This window comes from Suricata suricatta, chromosome 6 (genome assembly GCF_006229205.1).
Source record: "Suricata suricatta isolate VVHF042 chromosome 6, meerkat_22Aug2017_6uvM2_HiC, whole genome shotgun sequence".
In the NCBI taxonomy this organism is placed as follows: Eukaryota; Metazoa; Chordata; class Mammalia; order Carnivora; family Herpestidae; genus Suricata; species Suricata suricatta.
The window spans coordinates 59,667,372-59,691,775 of record NC_043705.1 but is presented as its reverse complement, the minus strand read 5'-3'; the positions used below and the strand labels follow the sequence as shown (position 1 = coordinate 59,691,775).

Below are 24,404 nucleotides of genomic sequence, written 5' to 3'. Positions count from 1 at the left end.
TCTAAGAACAACTAGTATCTATTCAAGAACAAGACACTACTGAGAGAATCCTTGAACATGGAGGGGAGGCTAAAGCACTCCCTGCAGCAAAGAGACTAAGACAGACTCCCTTAGCAGGATAAGAGAATGGCTACCCATTGACCACTCTGCTCCTCTACCAGGACTGCAGCGTCATGTAAAGAGGTCTTCTCTGAGCCTCAGGTTCTTCCAGTTGGGGAAAAAAAAAAAAACAGGAAGAAAACCAGCCTCCCCCTGCACTGTGGGAGGCTGTGCGGGAGTCCTATTCTGCTCTTGCACCACAGGTATTACAGGGGACTCTTTGGGGCTCAACCACGGGGAATCTGTGACTCTGAAGGGAGGGAGGGGCCTGGGGCAGCCAGCACAGGAATCCCCACAGACTACACTCATACCCGCAGTGCTAAGGAGTAGTCCCAGCCAGCAGCTTTCCTTACTGCAGAGCCAAGTCAGAAGCGCATTTGGACCAGGGCACCTGGCAGGGTACACACCTGCCTGACTCAGATCCTCACGTGAGGAGATCTGCCAGCCGTACAGCCTGGTTTGCTCATACCCCCGCGAGGCGCTGAGTCACAGCCCCGCCTGCTGCAGCGTCTTCCAGCCCCTCAGACCAGAAGGGCCCGCGACGTCTCCAAATAACCCAATTAAAACATGGGCAAAGGGCCTGAATAGACATTTCTCCAATGAAGATATACAAAACATCAAGAGGTACATGAAAAGATGTTCAACATCAGTAGTCATTAGGGAAATGCAGATTAAAATCACAATGCTGTATCACCTCACGCCTGTTGGAATGGCTATCGTTAAAAAAAGACAAGCGATAACACCTAGAGAGGATGTGGAAACAAAGGAAGCACTGTGGGTTGTAAACAGGTGCAGCTACTAGAAAAGTAGTGGGGAAGTTTGAGGGATCTTCAAAAAGGTAAAACAGAACTGCCATATATCCAGCCACTGTGCTTCTGGGAATACATCCAAAGGTAACAAAAACACTAATTCAAAAAGATATCTACACCCCCATGCTCACTGCAGTATTATTTACAATGGCCAAGACATGGAAACAACTGAGTGTCCATCAATAAATGAATAGATAAAGAATTTGTGGTACATATGCATACATCTAATGGAACAATATTCCATCTTTCAGCCATAAAAAAATGAGAAAATCCTATCATTTGAGACAAAAAAAGCAAAGGACGAGGATAAGGGGTGGAGGAGAATGTTCCAGGCATTCAGTGCATGGAGGGCAGGGATGCTGCTAAACATTTGCAATGCACAGGACAGCCCCCATGACTAAGCATTAACTGGAGCAAAATATTAACAGTGCTGCTGTTGAGAAACCTTGCTTTAGGAAAAAAATAACACAGGACATAGAAGAGTGCTCGGATCACAAAGGGAAAGGCATGACTCCAGGGAACTAGAAGGCAAACATGACATTCAGAGAAAGACAAACAGTTCATTAATGACGTCTTACACTAGAAACAGGGAAAAGAGCAAATACCTGATTTGCTTTTTTCACGAGTCCCATGGCCGAGGTGCTGAAGGGATGCACATAAGCCAGGGGAGCTGCTCAGACAGGAAGGAGGGTCAGAGTGAACTCTACTTTAGATAAGATAATGGCAGAGAGAGTGACATGGCTGACAGTTGAGTTTCACTTGACCTCTGTGGATCTCAGTGTTTTCTTTCTTATGAAAGAATTTCTTAGTTTTGGGGTTTAAGTCATTCCTAAAAGATCTGCACAGTGTGTACTTTTAGTTTATCACTTTCATATCTAAGACAAATAAATCCAATGGACTTTGTATTTTGCATTTGTACTCTTACTTGACGAAAAATTCTGGGTCTAGAGGCTAACTTTCATGTTCTAACACCATTTATCAATTGTTAAAGGTTAAAAATTTTTTATGGAATTCCTGTTTTTCTAAAGGAGGACGTCTATACATGTACCTTAGAAATTCGAACATATTGGTCAATAATAAACACTTTCTAAAATAAGTGTTCTTAATGTTATCTGTTCAGTGTTGACTAAGCAATTCTCATTATGGAGCTTACATCACAAATGTTTTTATTTTAGCATATGATGTAGGTATTCAACAGTAGAGTAACGCTGTTTTTGTTCTATTGTTTACAAACACATAATGAGCTCCTACAGAAATGATTACAAACTTCAAATGCCTACAATATGAGGGAAGGTCCCCAGGGAGGGAGGGCATTGGTTTTCAGCTCCAGAACTTCAAACCACTGATAAGTTCGAACATGGACCAAATGGTACCAGTTCTTATTTTTCTACCAAAGTAAAAAAAAAAAAATCCAGATTATTTCATGATATAACCCGATTTTTAGATGCTGACAACTAGTTATTTTTTAATGTTCTGCTCATCAAAATAAACAGGTGGATAGGCCCTTGGGCTGGCACTTTGTTTTTCTTAAAGATACTGCCAGGTACGTGTTTTTTTTTCAATATAAATATGACATCGCTATATTAAGCATCTGAAATCTAAGGTAAAGACATTACTGAAAATGAACTTTCCAAATGTATTGGAGGAATGAAATATTCCAGAGGCAGCAAGAGATGCCAAACATGACATCCAGTTTGTAATGAAGTTTATCCTTCTTGAATTCACTTGCTATTTGAAATGCAGATTATACAGTGTTAATTAATCATTACCTGTTCCTTTCTTGCAGGTATAGGTGAGATGATAATTGCAGGGAACATCATTCCACTGGCCGTTCTCATGCCAAATGATTACAACGCAATCTTCTCCGGCAGAAAAGAAGCTGTCTGGCTGGTTGGGCCTCCAGTTCTCATATTGCTATAAAAATGGAGGAAGAACAGAATTAACTACTTGATTGCTGAAAAGTAGCAAATGGTAAGAGTGACAGAGCCATTACATTGCACTGGAATTAGAATGATTCAACAATTTTTGTTGAACTATCTAACGGAAATTATTTTAATGGTAAAGAAAAAGACTTTTGCACTCTTGAGTGAAAAATGTATGTATTTCAAAATCTCTCCTCAGCAAATATGTATTTTTTTCCCCTTTGGCAATGAGATAGGTCTGAGAAATTTTGTTCTAGTTATCCTACATTTCTAAATATATAATCAATGCTTAACATAAGAAATTTAATCATGTTATTATTATTAAATGTAACAATATTAATGGAGGTGAAAATACAGAAAAAAACCCATAATCTTGTCACTCCATGTTTTCTCCCAGCTCTTATGGGCACAGGTAATTTTATGTAGTTGTGATGACAGGGCAATAAAATTTGCAATCTTTCTTTTACATCTTTACCACCTTCTTTTGCCTTATTTACTGTGCTTTTTAAATCTAAATTCATTTATTTGGTTTAAAAAATTGAGACATTTGCTATATTTATTTTTAATACTTACCCAATACATATGTACCCATCATTTCATATTCAACCTGCCTGAGTAATTTATTTATTTTGATATACACACACACACACACACACACACACACACACACACATATATATATATATATATATCGAGAGAGAGAGAGAGAGAGAGAGAGGCAGAGAGAGAATCCCAACACAGGCCTCAATCCTACAAACTATGAGATTATGATCTGAGCCAAAATCAAGAGTCAGAAGGTTAACCGACAGAGTCACCTGCACACTCCCTGAATAATTCTGTTTGAGATGTAATTCTTATGTGTACCATACAGTTAAGTTTTGCTTTACGATATAAATCTGGAAGTTGTTTTCTCTCAATAGGAACATTAACCACATTTAAACATATTGATACAAAAGATAAGCTGTTAAAAATACATCTTACTAGGGGCACCTGGTGGCTCAGTCAGTTAAGCATCCGACTTTGGCTCAAATCATGATCTCACGGTTCATGGGTTCAAGCTCTGCACTGGCCTCTGCTTCACATTCTGTGTCTCTCTCTGCCCCTCCCTCTCTTGCTCTCAAAAATAAATAAGCATTTAAAAATACTAAAAAAAATTATATATATATATACATATAAAATCTTACTACAAAAATGTTTGCTTCTCTTTGATGTTTTCTATTGGTTATCTTTTCTTAATTTAAAAGAATTTTAAAGTTTTTTTTTTTTTTTTTTTGAGAGACAGAGAGAGACACAGAGCATGAGCGGGAGAGGGGCAGAGAGAGGGAAAAAGCAGTTTCCAGGCTCTGAGCTGTCAGCACAGAGCCCGACATGGGGCTCCAACTCAAGAACTGTGAGATAATGACCTGAGCCAAAGTCAGACACTTAACCAACTGAGCCACCCAGGCGCCCCTCTATTGGTTATCTTGGTAACTGTCTCAGCAATGAACTATAACCAGAAAAATCAAATTTGCTTTCCATCAGAGTAACACCTGTCATTTATTTAGCACCTATAATGGATGAAGCTCTCTCCTAGGTACTTGGTATGCATTATCTCTTACAAGAATTCAGTAGGATTGGGAGTAACTTGGACCTTGAGGATGTAAAGCGCTCAGGGCTCTTGGGTTTACATTCAATTTCTTGTGACCTTAAAATGTTGTCTCCATAACCAATAACTGTATGAAAAACACAGTCTCTATGCCTCTTCAAAAATTATAAACTTTGGATTATAAATAAGAGAGCAATTTCCTAGCCCGGTAACTAGAATGTGATATGGGACAAGTTTGTTCCATGTCTTTCTGGGTCAACTTGAGAATCACTTTTTCAAAATGCGTTGCCTGTCATCATGTTGTACATCGCATCTAACGCTGCCCAGTCTGGTAGAGCCAAACTTCTTTCACTTGGTAGAAGGACAGATTCAGATTCATGTGCAATGCTGATATGACTACCTTTCCTGGTTCTACAGATCTATGTCTTTCCTGGAATTAAATTTAAAATAAGTCTGTGGCTTGAAACAATGAATTAAGGGATTTTATTTGGGAAAGTTAGAGAAGAAAGAGTTGTATGTCAGAGTAAACGCAGAGCATGCCAAAATACCACCACCACCACCACCACCACCACCAACAACAACACAATAGCACTGTTTAAAATATATAAGAAGTATACTAGATAATATCTAATTTTTCTTCCCAGAAAAACAAATGGCTTTTAAAACTTTTAAGTATGGTAAAAACCTGATCTTTGATAAAATTATTTGTGAGAAGATCTGAAGTTTGAAAGCCTCCAGATTAAGAGATGTTCTACTTTTTCTTCAATCTCTTTTTCCTAGCTTTGCTTTAAAATCCTCCTCAATCATGCCAAAAATTAAGATAGGAGATAAGGAGATCCCTTCTACATAAAAGGGCCTTTAAAAGATTTTTTTTAATGTTTTTTTTTTTTTTTTTTTTTTTTGAGAGAGAGGGAGACACAGAACCTGAAGACAGGCTCCGGGATCTGAGCTGTCAGCACAGAGCCCGACGTAGGGCTAGAACCCATGAACCGCGAGATCATGACCTGAGCCAAAGTCAGATGCTTAACCAACTGAGCCACCCAGGTGCCCCTAAAAGAGTCTGAAAAGTAATAAAATTGCAAAGAACCAATTGCTTTGTGTTTGTTTGTCTGTTTTTGCCAAAAAAAAGAATGAAGGGTGTTTTTATTTTTCTGATGGAGAAACAGAAATGGTATGAATTGAAATCCAACTCTAGTTAGTAGCCTGAATAGTACCACTGAGTTACTGCCTTGATGGCCTTGGGAAGGATGCTCAGAAGACCTTTCCACTGGCAGGTTTTCCCTGCAACCGGGAACTGACATTTGCTCTAAAAAGGGTTGCTAATTATTTGTTTTCCTTTTTTTTGCTTACTTCCGTTCCCTTATCATCTCTTATCCTCCACCCATGAAACCTTTTGTTGTTTTTGCTTTTGCTACTCTTTTTAAATAGATAATAAACAAGGAAACAGGAAATGGAAAGTAGATATAAAAGTCATATTCAGCCTGTTGCTGATGTGTAACTAAGTTGTCTTTAACAGATTTATTAAAGTAGGATCAAAATAAAAATTACTGAATTAAATAAAATTAATAGACAAAGGAATAGGAATTCCTTAAAACTAACACAGATCTGTATTGGATACTTTTTTTCTTTTATAGTTTATTGTCAAGTTGGTTTCTATATAAGACCCAGTGCTCATCCCAACAAGTGCCCTCCTCCGTGCCCATCACCCATTTCCCCCTCTCCCCCCCCCCCCCCAACCCTGTTTGTTCTCAGTATTTAAGAGTCTCTTATGGTTTGCCTCCCTCCCTCTCCTTAACTATTTTTCCCCTTCCTCTACCCCATGGTCCTCTGTTAAGTTTCTCCTGTTCCACATATGAGTGAAAACATATGGTATCTGTCCTTCTCTGCCTGACTTGTTTCACTTAGCATGACACCCTCGAGGTCCATCCACATTGCTACAAATGGCCAGATTTCATTCTTTCTCATTGCCATGTAGTATTGTATTGGGCACTTTCTATATCCAAAATTCCAGAGTTCTTCAAATACTTATGGATTTTGGAGCTCAATCATTTCTAGGTTACTTTCTTTTTCTTTTTTAAAATGTTTATTTTTGAGGAAGAGAGAGAGAAAGTGAGAGACAGTGTGAGTGGGGCAGGGGCAGAGAGAGAGGGAAACACAGAATCTGAAGCAGGCTCCAGGCTCTGAGCTGGCAGCACAGAGCGCGACACGGGGCTAGAACTCACGGACTGTGATATATCATGACCTGAGCAGAAGTTGGATGCTTAACCGACTGAGCCAACCAGGTGCCCCCCTAGGTTACTTTCTACTAACCTCTTGAAAGAAACATGTAAAACTCCTCAAAGGTGGAAAACTTTCCCACATATCAATAGGATATGCAAACTGTGTAATGCTCTCTGTGTCCTTGTTCCTACTCACACTCCCAGGTCTCTGGTTTTGTCTTCATAACAACAATTGATTTTTCATATCCTATATAATTTATTTATTGAATTTTTTCTCCATAACAGAATGCAAGCTCACTGAAGACAGGAGCTCGGGGTTCTTTTGTTTACTACTATACCGTTAGTGTCAGGAATTACGTCTGGCACACACTGGTACTGTTTAATAAATGATTTGGTATTTAGGAATAATGAACAACAGAGTGTGTTGCATTCTACCCTATCCACATGTACTTCTAAATGTTTCATTTCTTTTTGAGAGAAAGAAAGAGGAAAGGGGACAGAAGATCCAAAGCAGGTTCCACGCTGACAGTAGCAAGCCCTATGTGGGGCTTCAATTTCAGGAGCCATGAGCTCATGACCCTGAGCCAAAGTCAGATGCTTAACCGGCTGAGTCACCCTGGTGACCCCACATCTACTTCTAATCAGAGATGTTGCTTGCTGCTAGCAAATGATAGGCGAGACAGGCAATAACCATTCTGAAAAATGGAGATATAGATCAAGAACCTCAAAAGGTTCTAACACTTAGATCCTGTAATTCTACTTTTAAAATTGGATCTTAAAACAATAGTCAGAGATGTGAACAACAGTTTATCTAAAATATTAATTATACTAGCAGTAAATGGGCAAAAATCTATAGAATGTGTGTGTGTCTGTGTGTGTAATATGCAATAAATTATGCTATGGCTATGGCCAGACAAGTCGTACATTATGTAACCATTAAATATCTTGTCTGTGAAGAATATATAGGGAGATGGAAAATACTGAAAGAAGTGTTAAGTTAAAATTAAAAAGCAAGATACAAAAAATATGCAATGATCCACATTTTACACATACTGTCAGACACAGTGGTCTGTGTGCACATGTGTGTGTGAAAGACCAAAAGGAAATGCAGTAAAAAGTTATAAATTTATCTCTAAGTTATATGAGATGGAGGTAATATTTTATTCTATATATTCTTATATATTACCCACTTCGCTAGAGAGAGCGTGAATTATTTTTCTAATCAGTAAAACTGAACACCATAAGATGATCTATGCAGCTTTCAGAAGGAACTTCTAAATTTCTTAGCTAACCTTTTTCTAAACTAACCTCAACAAATATCACTTCAAGTTACTAGTTCCTTGCCTGCCATGCATTTTGCAGCTGACATTTCCTCCTGATCTGAACAATGACTGTGTCATTTTCACACTGAAATGAGATTCAGAATCCATGCTACTAAAGTGATTTTCAGGGCTTAGGCTGCCCAGACTCAGACCTCTGGTAAAAGATTTAATTGTTTTTGGTGGGAATTACATTTGGCTTGCAACAGTCATTGCAAACCTGCATTCTGTGTCGTTGCTTGGCAGGACTGTGGCTTAATGGTGCAGGACCAAATTCTGGGTCTGTGGTTTTACAAGAATGTCAGATACCCACAGGCATGTCACACTATTACCTCATATCTGATAACTCCATTGTGCAGATTTATTTTGGCTAAGATGTTTTGATTTTTCTCCATGTTATTGCCAAACTAACTTTAGTAAAGGAAACTCCAGTTTTCTGAATAACTTTCTTTGTTTCCTCCTGAATTCTATAAAGCTTTATTTTTAATATCACTTGCAGAGGAAAGGGTATAAGAAATAAATCATTGACTTCAGGTTTAATAATGTATTTTTTCACTGAAGTTAAATGTTAGAAAGAGATCTCTCCTCAGGAAATAAATTCTGTGTTCTAAGAATGTAATAAAGCCTCTCTCATATGGATAGTGTCTTATACATACAGAAATGTAGAGTCTTGGAATGGGCAGAGAAAAATGCACCACTTCCATCTAGATGCTTTCCTCCTCATTTGGAATTATAAGCAAACATCCTGGGTGATCTACCCCAGATCAACCCTCTTCCAGGGCTGCAAGAGCAAACTAAGAAATATTCCGAAAAGCCAGCATAGTTTACAGAGAATTCATTTCAACACCATTGACAAAAATAAATGCTGATCAGACCTCTGCACATTTCTGTCTCAGAGACTCGTGTTCTCCAATCCAAACCCCAAACTCTCGCTGCCTCCTCCAGAGACCAGAATTGCATCAGGGGTATGTCCGAAAAGAGAACTCTAAATTACTTTTCATTTTCATTCTTCCCTGATGGCGGAAAATTATGACATACAACTCAGATAGTTGATGTAGAAGAAAGAGAGTTCAGATATAAAATTTTCTGTGTGTTCTATAATAAACTTGCATTTTATTAAGAGATAATTATTTTATATCCAGTATGAAATTGCTTAATGTTGCCTATAATATGATAAAATTGCTCTTAGAGTTCCCATTAAATGATTGTCCGTGTCTCTGTAAAAACCAAAGGTGACAAAAGAGACAACTATTTCAATTAAATTGGATTTATTAACTTTTCAGTTGTTGTTTCTCCCCTGCCCCCCGCCCCCCAACCAATGGATTTGAACAAGTCAGCTGCCAAAGGCATAAAATGATGCAAAAAACCGTGGCCCAAACCCAAAAGCTAAGCATGCTTCTCTCTCATGAAAATTGTTTCTACAAACCAGAGAACTCATTTTGAACCAATTCTAATATTGAGAGGAAAATCCCGAACAGAATGAAGTTATTCATTAAAATCTATCAAACCTGATAAATGTGTAGCTTATTTTGTTCCAAATAATCCGTATTTTATGGTCAGGAATTTGTTTCTGTCTCATATTAACATAAAAGCAAAGACTTAACCTGCAGGTCTTTTGGGGTGCACAGGACTTTCCTGCCTGCCAGCATTCTTCACTCTCAGAGAGTGATCTCTGTTCTACAGACCTAAGAGGGACTTGACTAATTTTTGTCAAGCAGCACAGCGGAAGAGCTCTTCTTTCTCCCCAGCTCTTTGCCAGTCTTCAACTGGATTCCACAAACACACAGAGGCAGATGGAGTGTGTGTGTGTTTGGGGGTAGGAGTGGGGGTGGTGGGGTGTCTGCTTTTGAAAGTAATCTTTCAAGTTATCTTCCAAAACCAATCTACTAAAGCTAGACAGAGCTTAACATCCTTTCAAGATGAATCTCTAATTATATAGTGTCTAGGAGTCCCAACTATCATTCAGAGATACCGGACTATCTTTTATCTTTAAAATACACACCACAGGGTCTTGATCAATGGTGCTAACATCTTAGCAGATAACTAGCATCACAAGCACGAACAAAATAAATTGATGATAAAAATGTAATGCGACTAATTGACCTTTTCCTTACACAGAGATGATAACTACCTTTTTTTCTGAGGTTAAAAAAACATTACTTCAGAAATATATAAGATTTAGAAATAAACCAGGTTCTTTGTTTGCCTTTAAAAAAGGAGTTTGGTTGGGTTTGGCTTTGAGCATGGCTCTCATTTAAAGAGAAGAAATAGGATATCCAGTATTAATCAGTTACTGCAGTGACAGTCATATCCCAGCTGGCCCTTTACTTGATACATATGTAAGCACATCAGTTTACGAAGAAAAATGCAGACGGCTAGGTGGTAAAAAGGAAAGACTGGAGTGAGGGAGGTCCCTCAACCACCCTTCTATGCAACGTTCCAAATAGTATTTGATTTTCTTTGTCAAAATTTTTTATAAATCTTGTAAATTTGATTCAAAAATCAAAACTTTGAAGATACAAGGTCATGTTTCAACTTCTAGTGGAGAAAGAATCCCCACAATCCTAAACTCTTGTTTTTAAATCCCTTTTGTCAGCATCTTGAAAGGGAGAAGTTTACAAAGCAACAGGTCTTCTCAAAACTTAATTGATAATTAATTCTTCTCCATAATTGACCCATTTCAAATTCTTCCCATTGAGATTTTATGATTTCTTAACTTGGTCAGATAACTACAAATAATAGCCACTGGGCATTAGCTAGTTCTTATAAAAAGTTAGATACTCTGTTCAGAATCTCTTGATTTCTTTTCCTCTCTTGAAAAGAAAACATGATTTTTACAGACACTAGATAAAACTGCAGTTCATCTTTTTGTGAGACACAAAGGTGAGATTTACCACTATTACACACACACACACACACACACACACACACACACACACACCCCTACAAATACAGTACTTCTTGGCACTAGGGAAGAATTACCTAAGATCTTTAGAAATGCCTCTATTCCCATAGACCTCGTGACAATAGTTTCCCACCATAAAGACACAGAATATCCAAAATGTTTCAGTCGTTAACAGAATAAACAGCAACAGACCTCTGGAGATGCTAAGACTGAGCTACCCACTAGACAGACCTGATAGCTAACTGAACAATTCTCACACACTGAGCAGCCACTAGGTACAGTTCAAATTTGTAACTGAGGGAAAAAGTACAAACTATTTCATCTTGTGGATCTTCAGGGTCTCTCATGCATCACTGAAACTGCAAAACTTGCAATTCTGAATGTGCGGCTGCCAAAAGCATCTATCTATCATTTATTTATTCATCATCTACCTATGCTTACTTTTAGCTATAATTTTTCAGCTTAGATAGGGTCACATTTTATTCTTTAAAATTTGCTATAATTTACTTAAATGGCCAATTAAAGTTTCTATGTTTTTGAACTATTAGAACTATTATGGATTTTGCCAAGCACATTTAAACAATCACACACTTTCCATTGATAAAAACCATTCTTGACATTTGCCCAGTGAAGCTGTCCTATGACATCATATATTACTGTAATTATTGGGAGACCCTACTAAATTTTCCAGCTATAATTCGGAATCTTTTTCCATGAACGGTCCAGTCACTGCTTTCTATCTGCTCTCCCTCCCCCCAAACACTGCTAATTTAATCCACTGTGAAAAGTTTTCATAAGAAAACCAAAAATGTCCTCTAGGTTCACATACCAATGAAAGTGGCCAAGGAAAACTTTCCACTGTGTTCTATTACTGTGTAAAGTGAAGATATGAGAAAGGTTGGCTCTAATATTTGCCTCAGTTACTAGGATTTTACTAAGTATGTGACTCCGTGTGTTAACTTTATGCTGCATTTGAAAAACTATCTCATTTCACATTTAACTTTCAGGTTCGTAATAAGTATATAGTGTATGTTAAACTCCAGACTAAAAGAACTTAATTCATGGGGAATACTATTCCTTCCTGGATCTTAGTGTAGTTTTTTCTGGGTATGTGAAGTTTTGAAACACAAAATACAACATGGCCACTAGGTGGTGATATCCATCCATTACTATATTATGAATTAACCAACTAGGTTACTTAAAACAGAATTTACTGTTTTGGGTAAAATCATGATTATTTACTTCATGTATCAAGTTTAAAGGATTACATGTGAAATGTTCTCTCAGTTTTGTGAGGGAAAGCATGAAGAGAACAAACACTTTGCTAGAAGATGGCCCTCAGCTAAACAGTATTTAGCAATCTGATTGCATTCTGTCCCATTACAGGTCACGGCAGCTCTAATCCGAAGTTTCAATCTGACTAGAATGTTCAGGTACAATAGCTTATTTTTATCCATTTTTTTCTTTTAAAATTACAAGATTATTTATATTTACATCAATGGTGAAACAGTATCAAAAGCAAAGCCAAGTCTATAATATCCACCCCAAATCCTTACAAGAGGGCAGATTATATACAAACATGTATGCACGCAAATTAATGCCTGTGGTGTGATTCACATTTGGTTTGTTTTTAGGTACACTAGCCATGAAATGTGGCACCTGCACTCAGAGCCGACTTTGACTTCTCTGTGCAAACCCCTATCATCACCTGCAAGGGACAGTGTGCCACAGCTACAGGTATTATCCAAATGCTGGCGATGCCACGGGGAAACAGACAACCACAAAGTCTAGGAGCCAACTCCACAAATAGAAACACTTTCCCAAGAGAACCGCTTACCCGTTTGAAACGTATGCAGATAAGAAACCACCTTTTCACAAAATAAAGAACTCAGTAATCACTCTGGGTTACCCCCAGCCTTTGAGAACATAGGTCAACCGGTTATCTGCAAGGGAGTTAGGAGCGCTCCTTATTACTGAAATCAAAACATTTGGTAACTTTAAAATGCCTTCCCCTCACCTCCCCCCAGGGCTATGCTGCACAATAGGCATTTGTTTTTCATCTGTGGGGGGTACATTTAACTTTGTTTTATTTAATTCCTAGGGGGCAAATGACCTCACTTTGAGGTAGAGATCTACCTCTTCTGATCCTTGTACTTGCTTAATGTTACTCTGGTCTGGGTCCTTATTTATTTATTTATTTATGTTTTAAGGGAGGTTATAGTCTTGCTGTTGTCTTTTTGAACAACCAAAAGGAAAAGAGCAGCTTTGTTATAAAGGAGAAAGAGACATTTGTTTTGGTTTCACTGCCCTGGACTGGCAGGCTGGAGTTGGACCCTACAAACATGAATATTCTGAAGGGAAGAAAAACTAACTTGGGGTCTCCTGATAGCTGTTAAAATGGCAATATGCCCATTATTTTCCTAGCTGGCAAATCTCTGTGTGGGAGAGACAATCTGGCAGCTCTTGAGCACAGCACTAATCTCGTGAAATAGCGTGAGCTCACTGCCCTACAAAGCTGTAATTATCAACAGTATTTTCTAAAGGATGTGAGTTCCTCTTGCCCCAAGAGCACTTGGAGTGGGGGAGGGGCAGACAGAACCCCATGAAGCCCTTTGCATTTAACCCCCACCTTCGAAGGTGCCTGTGGACTCTTTCACCCCAAGCTTGTTTGCACAGGTCTTCAGGCAGGAAGTGCTAAAGATCCGAATGCAGTGGGAAACTGCCAAAACCCATTCCACATTTTTGTGTGCCTTTTCCATGAATTGCCTTAAAGTAATTAGCAATTGAATTTAGATATCTGTACATGATTTTAGAGTTTCACAGAGCACTGCTGGGAAAGCACCTGTGAGAGGGAATTGATAAATTTTCTTTCTTTTTTTTTAAGGATAATCTTGTCAATTATGAAATAATTTTCCAGGGACGGGTAAGTATTCTTCCAGCTGTTAGACCTATTACTAGCTATCTGCATGCAAGTAACGGCAAGGCGGAGATGAGGGTTTTGTGTTCCAGAACTTCTATGACTCGTTATATTTCACACATAGAATCATAAGAACCAGTTCTTGGTTTCAAATCAAACTGAACTGAAACACAAGTAAAAATTTTTATTAAGAGCTCAGTAGTCTTTTGCAGAACAGAAACTGAGAATTCTTCCACTCATGAGTAATGTGTTAAAGGATGAGGAAACAGCATATGTTTTCCTTGGCTTTTAGGTTAATATAACGAAGCCTGTGAAGTTTAACATAATTCAATTAATGCTGATATGCAGTGTGACTTGTTCACAGAGAAGTGGCATTTGACTTGGAGCTCAAGCCACACCACAGCTGACACACATCCATCTGCAAATGCTTTACAGAGAGTTTTCTAATGTTTTCAGGTAGGCAAAGTAAAACTTAAGTTTTTAGTTTGGGGGTTTTGTTTTGCACTGTTTTCTGCCAAATCATGGGCAATACTTTCAAATGAGCAGAAACCTACAAACAAGCTTAGAAAACACTGGGAATTAGTTCATACTCTTGATTCTCTTTTCAACGTCCAAGACATCTGGGAGAGGGAGGAGGAGAGGAACTTCTGTGTTTATAAAAGGGTAATAATGATACCTTCCTGTAGAAAAAAAAAATAATGGTTTATGGCCTGCAACTTGTTACTCCTTTTCTCTGCCCCTTTTAAGTGTCTATTCCTGAGCTAAGGGCTATTTCTTCATTGTTTCTACTTTTTTTCAAAGCTGGTTTTTCTCACAATACTTTGCTTGACAGACTGACGAGTGTATTTATGACAAAAGGAAAGGGGTCTCTGTATTTAAAGTCAATCCACAAATCTGGCGATTCTAACCAGGAAGGTGACTGGGTGTCCCAAATTCTAGGTGTGCCAGCTTACCAGTGCTGAACCATGCTTATCAAGATGAAAAAAAGAAAGGCAAAATTCAGTTACCTTCCAGAAACATTTTTCAAGTAGGACTTTTTTAAGTGCAAAAGGCTACCAATTAGCCTTTTGTAACCTCTGTCAGAACTATCAAGGGGCAAGGTGAGCTGGTTAGAGCTAGAAAATAAGACATTTACGGTTCTGTGAATTAGTAACTTGTTGGAGAACTTTCTGAAGAGAATCAGTAAAGTGCAGAGGAGAGGAAGGCTTTCCATTTTCTCCAATAGTATCAGAAAATGAGGAGGGGGCTGTGACTACTTCCCAGGAAGCTGATAAGCACAGCCTTTCAGGGCTCGCCTGAGTGTGGACAAAATAGAGATGACAGAAGGAAAACATGAAAGAGACAAGCGATGTAGAAAAGGGTTTTTTGTTTGTTTTTGTTTGGTTTGGTTTGGTTTTTACCAAACAAATCAAACTCTCCAAAAGCTCCTCAACCTTTTTACAAGGGAACTGGACTGTCAGTTCTATTCAATTCTCAACCTCTGGACAACACTCTCTAAGGCGACATTTTCCTTTGAAGTAACTGCTTCTGATCCACTGAAACACCCAATCCCCTGTGGTGAGGGGTAAGCTTTGTTGGTGCTGCAGAAACTCACTAAAGAGAAGAGAGAAAGGACCAAATTCTCCCCGTGTTGAGAAGTTGTGCCTGGGGGTCAGAGAGAGGAGGGAGTATGATGGTAATAGGTTTAAATCTCTGAGGTCCACGAGCTGATGTTAAACCACTGGTTCAGGAGATATGTTATAAAACATAGTGTCATGAAGGCACCTAACAGTTTCCAATCCCTAATCGTGCTGCCTATGGACACACTATAGTCTTTAGTTATAGAGAAAGTTGTGAAAATGATTTTTCTAAGAAATATATAGGTAAGACAGTATAAATGATTCCATGATGGTCCCTGATGTCTGGCTGCCTCTGTGCTGGAGAGAACAGACTCAGATAGAGGGTGAGTAAGTGAACCTCTGTCCAGCCTTAAGCAACCAATTCACCCTTGGTCAACCAGTCTATAAAAACTAAAATAATATTCAGGGGTAAGATTTTCTTTTGCTTGTTCTACTACACTTTGGTTTTGGATAATACGGGTTTTCTAAGTCATTTTTCTTCAGAAAGTATAATGACAGAATATGTGCCTATCTTGAAAAAAATCTTCCTTCAAAGTTTTGAGTAATTGCTGGTTTCCTAAAGCTTCATGGAAAATCTTCACTGACATAACTCAAATCTGCGGGGTGGCGGAGGCTGAAAAGCTTGCTTTCCATTTTTTCTTCCCAGAGCTTATTGTAAATGTATTCCTGGGACAACCTTGGACAAAACTGCCATCATTCCCACTAGGCACATCTATTTTCTTTTGTGTTAATAACTTTCGTAAGATGCATTACACTCAGATATCTATCTATCTATCTATCTATCTATCTATATCTGTTTTGGGGGAGCTTTTTCTTTCTTTTCACCATTTTTGAAATCTTACCTATTATGTTTTCATGTTTTTCATATTGATACATCCTTAAATAAAATATTTAATTTAAAAAACAAGAATTGTCACAAAGTGACTCACCCAAAAGACTTAATTGGTCATTTCATGATGCACAAGATAATAGAATAAGATGGTTGAGCAATGTATAAATGTTAATTACCATTCAGGGGTGCCTGGGTGGCTCAGTTGGTTGAGTCCGACTTCGGCTCAGGTCATGATCTCATAGTTTGTAAGTTTGAGCCCTGCATCACCAGTGCAGAGCCCACTTTGGATCCTCTGTCCCTCTCTCTCTCTGCCCCTTTTCTGTTTGCCCTCATACTCCCCGCTTCTCTCTCAAAAATAAACATTAAGAAATATTAATTAGCATTCAAAAACATTTATTATCTATTTTTGTCAATAATTCTGCTAGGTGCTGGAAAAACAGAAATAGGGTTAATCCCTGCTGAGAAAACTCAGTGTTAGGAAATTAGCCCCACAGGGGTCAGCGGTCAGATGTGAAGAGGACACAAGAGGCTTCTGGATCCAATAGAGGAGCTCTTAGACACAGTCAATCGGGAAGGCTTCCTGGAAGGAGACGCTTAGCTAAGTAAGGCATCTGAACATTTACTGAATAAAATTAGGGCAAGAGGTGAGAACAGTCCAAATACTAGGGCAAGAGTATGCAAAGACCCTCAGGAGTTCGATGTCATGGCTTATTCCAGGAAGTGTAGGTACTTTGAGATCATACAGCTTAGGAAGTGGCAGGTGGAATTGGTGGGCTTGATATTCCAGGCTCATGATTAGTATTATGCGCTGAAGGCGAGATGAAGATATTGCAGGATTTCAAGAAGAAAGTAACAAGAGTTCATAGTAAGGGGACAGGCAGGTCATAGGCACCGGGAAACAAATCTGGGGGAAACACTTCAGACTAGTCATTCATTTAACAATTAGGTTAAAGAAAGACCTTAAAAGTCAGCTAAATGTATGGAAGCTAGATAAGAAATGTTTGTTTAAGTTCACCAGCTTTAATGTGTATTTAACTTGGATAGTTTATCTTAGTGTCTTTGAAGACATCACTTGGGTGACAAGTGAAGTAATTCATTATTGAAGTTATTTGTCAGAGTTTCTAATAAAGTACTTGGGGCATTTTGCTATTAAGGGATCAGTAGTCAAGTTAAAGAATAACTCGTTAGTTGAAAACCAAGGGACAAATTGAAATGTGACTGGTTACTAGAAAACCTAGTGACAAAATAAAAACTAAACATGTTAAGAGAAAATAACCCTAATAGGAACCACAGGGTAAGGCTAGACCCAATTTCTACCTGTGTATACTTCTGTGACTCTTACTGCATAACCCCCCCCAAATGATAATAAAAAATATTTTGAAGATACAAGAAATGCAACAATTTGGCATGTTATCAATGCCACATTATAGGGGCCAATAATATGGAATGAATCAATTAGAATCAGAAGAAAAAGGGCAATTTAGATAACTTGGCCAAATAACACTATTAATGTAGCATAAGACTTGGTCTTGCGATACAGCATGATCATGTCAAATATAATATAATTATACTGCAAGTTTACTGGAAGCAAAGTTTAATTATTCTAAGAAGAGAAATTGAGACTGAAAAACCTAATAGAAACTTGTATGCTTTTAGTGAATTGTAAGGTTGAACAACAAAAGATAATATATGGTAAATATCAAAGGTTCTTTTTGTTTTAATACTGCTCTACCTCCCAAGAAGAATAAGCACTAATAAATCTTTCAAACAAAAAATGGGGGCAAAGGGGAAGGAAGAAATCACTTTAAAACATAAACAAAGTCCTTAAAATTGCACACAGTCAAGGTAACACCATTTCCAAGTGTAAGCAGATACCGCTTTTCCCGATGTAGAGTTTACTATTAGGGATCTTTTCAAAGGCAAGACACTTGGAGTAAACAGCGAAACAAAGAAGAACTATTTTATTCAAAGCCTGCAAACATATGGAACCTGTTAAGGGGATGGTGGCTGCAGGAAGAACTACAAACGAGTTTAAGAGACACCTAGGCTGTGTCCGAAAGGAAGGGAGAGAGGCGAGGGTGGTTACAAAAGCAGAGTGGGCCGGAGATCAGTCGGATGGGAGGGAGACAGGCCGTTGGGCAGATGGTCTTCTCTGTTCCAAAATGTTCAAAGTTAGGGACACTCCTCAGCACACTTTTATTTGACACAAAGAGGGAATTAAGAAGAAACCAAGGGTCTGTCAGAGTGCTTTCTAGATTTGCTTGTGTCGTTTCTTTGATACGCTTTGCTTGTTTATGTAATACATCTGCTCGCTTCTTCAAACTGAGTTCTTCAAACTGAGGCCCTCACTTGATGCTCTCTTCATAACCCTTAGGTTTCAGTGCAAAAATGTAAACTAATTTAGCGAAAGGTTCTTGTTTACACTGTACAGCTATCTACATGAGGTTGTTATCTTCCTCTGAAAACTTCCTAGGAAGATCAATAGATTTCTCTTTTGAAAGTGCAATTCTTGCTTACTTACCAAGTTTAGGACCAGTCTAGGCTATGGAAATGTCAATTAAGTTATTTTTTATGGTATTTTTCACAGTCCATTAAAACTTAATGAACACAGACCCCCCAAAAAATGTTGAGGTGGCTTGCTTTGGCATAGTGGAATAATGGTATCTGATGAATCAAGCCCATCTGAATGGCATCTGACAGGAAAGAAACGTTCACTAAGATGTTTTATAGCCCTCACTCAGCTGCCAGCTATAAGTCAATATTCAGTGTCTTTAACCAAGCTCATAGGTAGTATAAGAAAGGGCCTTGTCCTGGACACCGTAAGAAGTAAAAAGCAGGCAAGAGAACCACTTCTTTTAAAAAAACTGTACTGCTAATGACCAGAATAAATATCTAGTAACAAACAAAAATGCTAAGAATGAAAGCATACAAATCAATTCTATATACCCAACGAGAGACTGGAAGTTGGGGACTTGGCCTGACCAGGTAGCAAATGACAGACTTTACAGACACCACACCTAGCTAAATGCTAGGCTCAGAGCAGGAACATACAGGTGCACTTTCAGACAAGTTGCGGTCAAGGTCTGCAAGGAACAAATAAGCACCAACCAGAGCCTCACCTGAGTCCTAGGTGTTCTAGTTTTTGTAATACAGTTGGGACCTCCCAGAACCTGCACTTGTCAGCGGGCTATGTTTATAAGGGAAAGTGTGCGGGAGGAAGACGCAAGTTACCCCCCAGGACTGAAGTATGCATTCAACACAAGAAAACTCGTTAAATGCCTATACTGTATAAAACACATCAGCAAAATTATAAAAACAGGTTTAACTATCTGTAGCAACATAAAAAAATCCTTTAATTTTATATTCACATATACATTATTAAAATCAAAATAGTTTATCTTCAATTAAAATTTAAATATAGAAGGACTTACACCATATCAACCACCATTAATCTAACTGACCAAAATTATCCCTCTTGAAATTATTATTTATTTTAGCAATATAAAAATATACAGTTACAACATCTGCAGACATACCATCTGCTTCGGACAATGAGAAAACATTGAGTATTAATCCAGAGGGTATGGTTCATAGATCTTACTGGGAAGATATTTTACAGTCTACCTTCCCTATTTTTTCTGCATCTTGCCAAAGAACCTGCTTATGAACCTGAGTGACAAATGATGCTGATTAAACATAAGGAGTGATGACAGAGAGAGGGTAAGCCAGACTTTTTTTCAGGGTTGCTCAAAGCAAAATGTAATAAGGGGTATCTTTACACGTCAAGGAGGTGCTAGGCAGAATAAAGCATGGCTTTGGAGACAAGACTGAGTTCAAATACTGACTTCACCACTTAATAGAATTGTGACTCTGGGCAAAAATCTCAACCTAACTGACCTTTCTTTACCTGTAAAACACTTAATACCTCTCTTAAAGATTATTGTGGGGAATAAACATATGCAAAGTGCTGAGTACAGCAACTGACAGGGAGATGACCTGAGTGGTATGTTCACAAGAACACAGAAAGCTTTCTTGAATAGAACAGAACTTCCAAAAGCAGAGGTTACTTCAGGCTCTGTTCTAGGACCAACTTTACGTTTTGCCAAACTCATTAAATCCAGATGCGTGGCAGGTAATGAATGAAATTTAAGCACCTAAATAATTCACATACAGAATGAGCTTAAAAATTATTTCCTATTTTTCCTGCTATTCATCTAATTTAGAATTCAGTTTACACCTATTGCCTAGCCCCGTGGATCCCAACTTGTCTGCATTTTGAAATCACCTGAAGAACACCAGAGGTTTTGCTTCAATGAATTTGAGCTGATGCCTAAGCACCAGTTGTTAAAGTATGTTCTCTGGGTCATTCCAATGAACAGCCAGCACCTAGAACGGCTAGTATAGCCAACTACACCTGACCTATTTCTAGAAAACTTACATTCACATGTATTTAGAATAGTGACTCAAAACAGGTTCAGCAGTCCTAAGAATCTTCTTGCAGCCTACTCAAGGTTGTGGCTAGTGTCACCAAGTCATTCCTTTCTTTAAGGAGTAGAGAAAGCTCAATACTATATAATTAGTCAGCAGAGTTTGAGTGGAAGAAAATCCACAAGATGATAGTTCAGTAATCCTTTTTAAGATGAAAAAAAGAATGAGCATTTTGGTTTGGATAAAAATGAGCCATGCCATATAGCAGATTTCCAGTGCAATTATATAACAGGGAAGGGTATTTTTTTTTTAAGCCTTTTCTCTTACATTTATTCTTTCCCTTTTTCCTTTGAAGCCATAAAAAGCAAAGGTAACTATCTGAAAGACAGACTTAAGGCAATTCTGCTGATTATGTGGTTTTCCAGTTCAATGGAATCTGATATGCGCTTCTTTCAAAGAGAGCCACAGTTATCGAAGCACTGGCTGTGGGTCAGTTAGCAGGGAGCTCCAATCTAACACTCATTTATTTCACTGAGTGACCCTGACCATGTCACTTAACTGGTCTCCAGTCAAATACAACATGCAATCAGCACACAGTACCAAGAATTGGTATCATTTTTCACGAGCAGTTAACTTACCAATGTGCTGCCATCAGTCCAACGGAAGTCATGTTCAAACATCTTGTCATTGAGGCCTATCCACTGATAATCATGGCCCACACCTAAGAGAGGGGCAACAACCCAGATATTTTTACTACCTTTCCCATATATGGATGAAATGTATCAAAGAAAATTATTTTCAGAGTGAATCATGCATCCTCTTTCCTGGCTGGATTTTTGTTTAGTTGCTCATGAAAATCTCTCATCTTTTGTTCTTCTGCCCAGTGTGCTTTAAACTCAAAAGCTAATTCACAAACATTGAGAAACATTAAAATATCAGACATAAGAAAATAATTTCCCTAGCAGTTTACTATAATTAAATATTTTTTCCATCCTTACTCATGATAAAAACTTTTCATTTTTTTTTATTAAGCTATGCCATTGGCAAACATTCAGTGACCCAATAAAATGTGACAGATCATTCCCATGCTAGCCTCACTTTGGAAGCCACATGTTTCTTCTCAAAGCATTTCAAACAGTGAATACCTAGACCAGATAGCCCTGCAAAATTATCTTCAAAAATAATTACTTTCATTATAGATGAGTCACTGGCAAGAATACCATGCAATAAAGTTAAATAAATCCCCATCCAAATTGCAAATTAACTATCGCACTTCTAAAAGATAGCAGGCATTATGAGAAAATATTTAAGAGCATCAAACAATGCTTCATAAGCAAAAAAATCCTATATACTCGCTACATAAAAGCCAGCTGCTCTCCTCTTTGTTCTAGTTTAAGGAGTTATTCAACGGCTCTGGTAGGAAGTTTCATTAGCTTTCAGTCTCCATTTGTTCATGCCCTTAACATGAAGCCCACTTTCTATGGCTGAAAACCATGAGCAGCATGGATGAGAACCAATTTTGTCTCGAGGGTAGGATCAGGGTGCCATCAGGGGATAAAAATAACTGGAAGCAATTTTGTCTTTAACTTCAGACAACATATGCACATCTTTAAAACAGAAACTATGAAGGCAGCTATGAGAAGGATGAGATGGAACCATAAGAAGGGGCCATTTTGTAAGTCAAAAAATGATCAAATAGCAATTTTGTGTGACTCAACGTACAGGGTGCTGTTTCACCTACTGCTGACATATCAGGAAATGCCTTCCTATGTGAGAGGTGAGTGTTTCTCAAAGTAGGGGACTCATGTAGGAGACAGGCTTTTAAGTAGTTTAGATGAGGGATTTAGTAAATTGAACTGCAATGGAGAAAGCTACTTCTGTTCAGTGAGATGCAGAAAAAACTAAGATGGTGACACTGAGTGAGCTTCAAACCCTGAGTACATTTGGTACATACGGTTCACAAACATCTGTTCTTCATGAGACAGGATGCTTGTAAGATGCGCGCCCTGCAGACGGCATTCCCGTTCAGCTGCGTCCCATGTGCGCCGGTGGGCGAAGTATTTGTAGCACTGCCCTTGGAATTTGTGCCAGCCATAGTCACACGTCTCTGTGTCTGGAAGAAACAAGGCACAGGCTTATTAAACTCATCTACGTCATTCCATCTTGCCTCAGGGACCTACGTGCTAGTAAGAAGACCTAAGCCAGTATCAGTGCAATGTCCCTGAAATTACATATTAATAAAATTTGATCATGATGATTGAAGAAAGCATGATAACAATTGTCCAACTGATTCCTGCCAAGTAGGTGGCTGTACATCTCTGGACTGAAAAGACAGCATTTTAACTGCAGCTTCCTTGATTAGAGCCAGTTTCAGCAGGAAAGAAAACTGGAAGAGGGGCCAGACAAAACTTCTTAGGCTGCAATGTCTACTGACTCATTTGTGAAGCAACTGGGGCAAAGTCCTTACCAACACGACTTTTCTGAAGAGAATCATTCAAGTGATAAGATAAGAATTCCGGCTAATAGGATTATGAATGCTCTATTTGAAGAAGGACTTCAAAGGCTCTGGAAGTAGTTCCTTTACCACTTCCCAGAGAGATAGCTGGGTGGCCACAGGCTCTTGTCAAGTAAGATTTAGAAAGAGAGAAAAAGAATTCCTCATCAGTAGGCAGCTTCTGGGATATTGCTAGAATTGCATGCCTTCTTCCTCAAGGGACAGGAAGTATAGGTAACTCCCCATGCAAATGCATAATGATTTTAAGTTTCTTTAGAATGAAATAACAGAAGTCACATCCCCCCATGCCACATACACATATACATGTGTGTGTGTGTGTGTGTGTATATATATATATATACACATATACATATCCCCCCCCCCTTTTGTAACAAGCATGCTATAACCAGTAACCTGGTAGAATGAGAACATTTTTCAAATATACCTAAATTTTACACTGGCAGTAAGCTGCAGCTATACTTTCTAGATTGTAGATTGCCAGTTTTTAAATATTTTCACAGGAAAGTGGCCTTGCTCATAGCACTGCCTTGTCATTGGCAACCTTCCCTCAGACTCATCCACTTACAGGTGGGGTTAAACTTTATGTATTAAATGATGATCAATGGAAATAATTTTGACTATCACAAAACATACCTCATGAACATACTGAACTGGTTACATGTAAGAACTAACAAAACTGCAAAGTTTATAGAACTTTAGCCACCAAGAAAATGTCCCAAATTACCTATTAACCCATCCCCCCTTCCCCTAATCTTACCAGTTGATGAAGGAAACAAAATCCTTCTACATGAAATAAATGTTTGCTTTATAGGTCAGACTTGGTGGCCAAATTGATAGTCAAATTGTGTCCTGACTTTCACTCCTCTTTCTATAATTGTGGGAAAGTATGAGTTCTGAGAGATTTTAACGTTTTCCTGGCTCCAGGGATTTTGACCAGAGTCCCACAACAGATGGCAGCTTATCTCTGGGAGCAGTCTGTATTTCAGTTTAGTCTATCCGGGCTTGTTGTTAGACAGCCAGCTGACTAATTGGTTTAAATAACGTGCACTGCAAGTTTTGAGTTTTATGAAAGTGTTGTTTGGAGACCACCAAATCTCATAAGAAAAGACTCGAGACACAGCTGATGGTTTGGTGTAAAAGTAACATTCAGCCCCGAAGAATGAAATGTAATCTAGCTACTTGGATGTAGCATTTTTCCTTTTGTGATATTCATGCGTTAGAATTTGGAGGGGAGG

The 24,404-nt window shown here is 38.4% G+C and overlaps 1 protein-coding gene across 5 annotated transcripts in view; it reads right to left on the bottom strand.

The window, feature by feature from the left end:
• Positions 1 to 24,404, bottom strand: part of VCAN (versican) — a 157,857-nt gene that overhangs the window by 4,196 nt on the left and 129,257 nt on the right. For all 5 annotated transcript variants that reach the window (XM_029942544.1, XM_029942547.1, XM_029942543.1 and 2 more), the window contains 3 exons: positions 22,609 to 22,767; positions 21,293 to 21,375; positions 2,678 to 2,822 (listed from right to left, as the gene is read on the bottom strand). In XM_029942544.1, the coding sequence (XP_029798404.1) occupies positions 2,678 to 2,822; positions 21,293 to 21,375; positions 22,609 to 22,767 (387 nt within the window). The remainder of the gene's footprint in view (positions 1 to 2,677; positions 2,823 to 21,292; positions 21,376 to 22,608; positions 22,768 to 24,404) is intronic.